A 1,696-nucleotide genomic window follows, 5' to 3' on the forward strand; every position below is an offset into this window, starting at 1 on the left:
CCAGAATTGATCGAAGAATATGCAGGACAAGATGCAACACGTGGATTTGATGAGTTTGGTCACAGTGCAGATGCAAAACGTATATTGAAAAAGTATCTTGTGGGTGAATTAGTAGAGGTAATTGCTTTTCACGTTTTTATTATTTATATTGTATGTTATTATTTCTATTTACATTAATATTTCTTAATAATATATATATAAAATTATGAATAATTATAATCTTGTCAATCAAATAAATATTTGTTTTAAATTATAGGAAGACAAAATAAAGAATAGAAGTAAAAAGAATGGAATCTCTATTGATATAGAGGAAAAAAGTAGAATAAGAAGGTATGATAAAAATTTATTTTTTTTTAAATATATTTTAATTATTTTTTAATTATCGCCCATAGATATGATAAATTATATTTTAAATTTAATCATTTTATTTTATAAATTTTAAGTAAAGTGTTCAATAATTATACTTTTAACTTTTAGTTATTTGTAACTTTTCTAAAAAAACAATTCAAGTTAGCAAAAGAGTTATCTTGTAATTTGCATTAATTTGTATTTTTAAAGTTAAAAATTGTTAAATATTCTGAAAATTAAAAAAGGTCATAAAAAGAAAGAGAAAAATTAAGGAGGAAAAAGAAAAATAATATATTTATCAATAATTTACATAACAAATTAACGAAGAAATTATCTATGTATGATACGAAACTTTATTTGCAGATTTCTATCAATATTATGTGGCAAATTTGCAAAGTGACAAAGGAACGATCGACAAATTATATGTGTAAATAATATATTAATTTATTTTATTTTATTTTATCTGTGTACACAGATATAATTATAAAGCTAATTATAAACTTTGATGTAAAGTAAGAATAATTATTTTTATTATCATGTATATGTTTATTTTTTTAAAAAAATCGCATCTTAAAACTTTTATTTTATATGGAAATTGAGAGAATCGGAAATACTCATGAAACGTTGGCAGCGTTGCTAAATATATACGAATAAAAAATATGAATGAAACAATGAATCTTCACGAATGAATGTCCATTTGTTCTTAAACTGCCTTATTAAATTTTTTTTTTATTTTAATTTTTGATATCTATTAAAATTTATAACAAACAAAACAATACTAAAAAAAAGAAAATAGATAAAATCATTTATCATATAAAGATAGAAAATTGAAAGCAAACAATCCAAATCTTTTAATAAATTAATTAATCCCGAATAATTAAATTAATTATATTTTGCTATACGTAATTATAAAAAAAATTTCTTTTGAAAAGAAAGATAGATATGAAAATAAATAAATACAAAAAAATCAAATCAAATCAATCTCTTTCTCAATTATGTTTCGTGAAAATTATAATCACAGTTGTATATTATGATCAAATTAATTATTTTAATATAATTTTCAATATAATTTGTTCAATTAGTGAACAATGAAATTGAATGAATCAATCATCATACGAAAAGTGCAATAATAAAGTAGAAGAAAATTTAAATCCATCCGCCCATTATTTGACCAGTCGCTTTCGATTTTCCTCTCAATTTTGTCGTGGCTACTGGTTCTTGTGGCTCGTTTTTCGGCGGCTCGTTTTTCGGTGGCTCGTTTTTCTGTTCATTTTTTCTCTTCTCTTCTTCTTCCTTCTTCTTTTCCTCTTCTTCCTTCTTCTTTTCCTCTTCTTCCTTCTTCTTTTCC

The 1,696-nt window shown here is 22.6% G+C and overlaps 2 protein-coding genes across 3 annotated transcripts in view; one reads left to right on the forward strand and one right to left on the reverse strand.

Moving 5' to 3' along the window:
- LOC102671041 (cytochrome b5-like) overlaps positions 1 to 1,034 on the forward strand; it is a 1,660-nt gene extending 626 nt beyond the window's left edge. Inside the window, 3 exon segments of the mRNA XM_031513520.1 lie at positions 5 to 117; positions 257 to 330; positions 712 to 1,034. Of these exon segments, the coding sequence (XP_031369380.1) occupies positions 5 to 117; positions 257 to 330; positions 712 to 748 (224 nt within the window). The 3' untranslated portion in view covers positions 749 to 1,034.
- Positions 1,035 to 1,399: 365 nt separating this feature from the next.
- The window catches only part of LOC102676657 (transient receptor potential protein), a 10,599-nt gene continuing 10,302 nt past the window's right edge, over positions 1,400 to 1,696 (reverse strand). For both annotated transcript variants that reach the window (XM_006621989.2, XM_031513518.1), the window contains one exon: positions 1,400 to 1,680. In XM_006621989.2, coding sequence (XP_006622052.2) covers positions 1,495 to 1,680 — 186 coding nt within the window. In that variant the 3' untranslated portion in view covers positions 1,400 to 1,494. The remainder of the gene's footprint in view (positions 1,681 to 1,696) is intronic.

The sequence above is a fragment of the Apis dorsata genome, unplaced genomic scaffold (assembly GCF_000469605.1).
Source record: "Apis dorsata unplaced genomic scaffold, Apis dorsata 1.3 scaffold_655, whole genome shotgun sequence".
Lineage (NCBI taxonomy): Eukaryota > Metazoa > Arthropoda > Insecta > Hymenoptera > Apidae > Apis > Apis dorsata.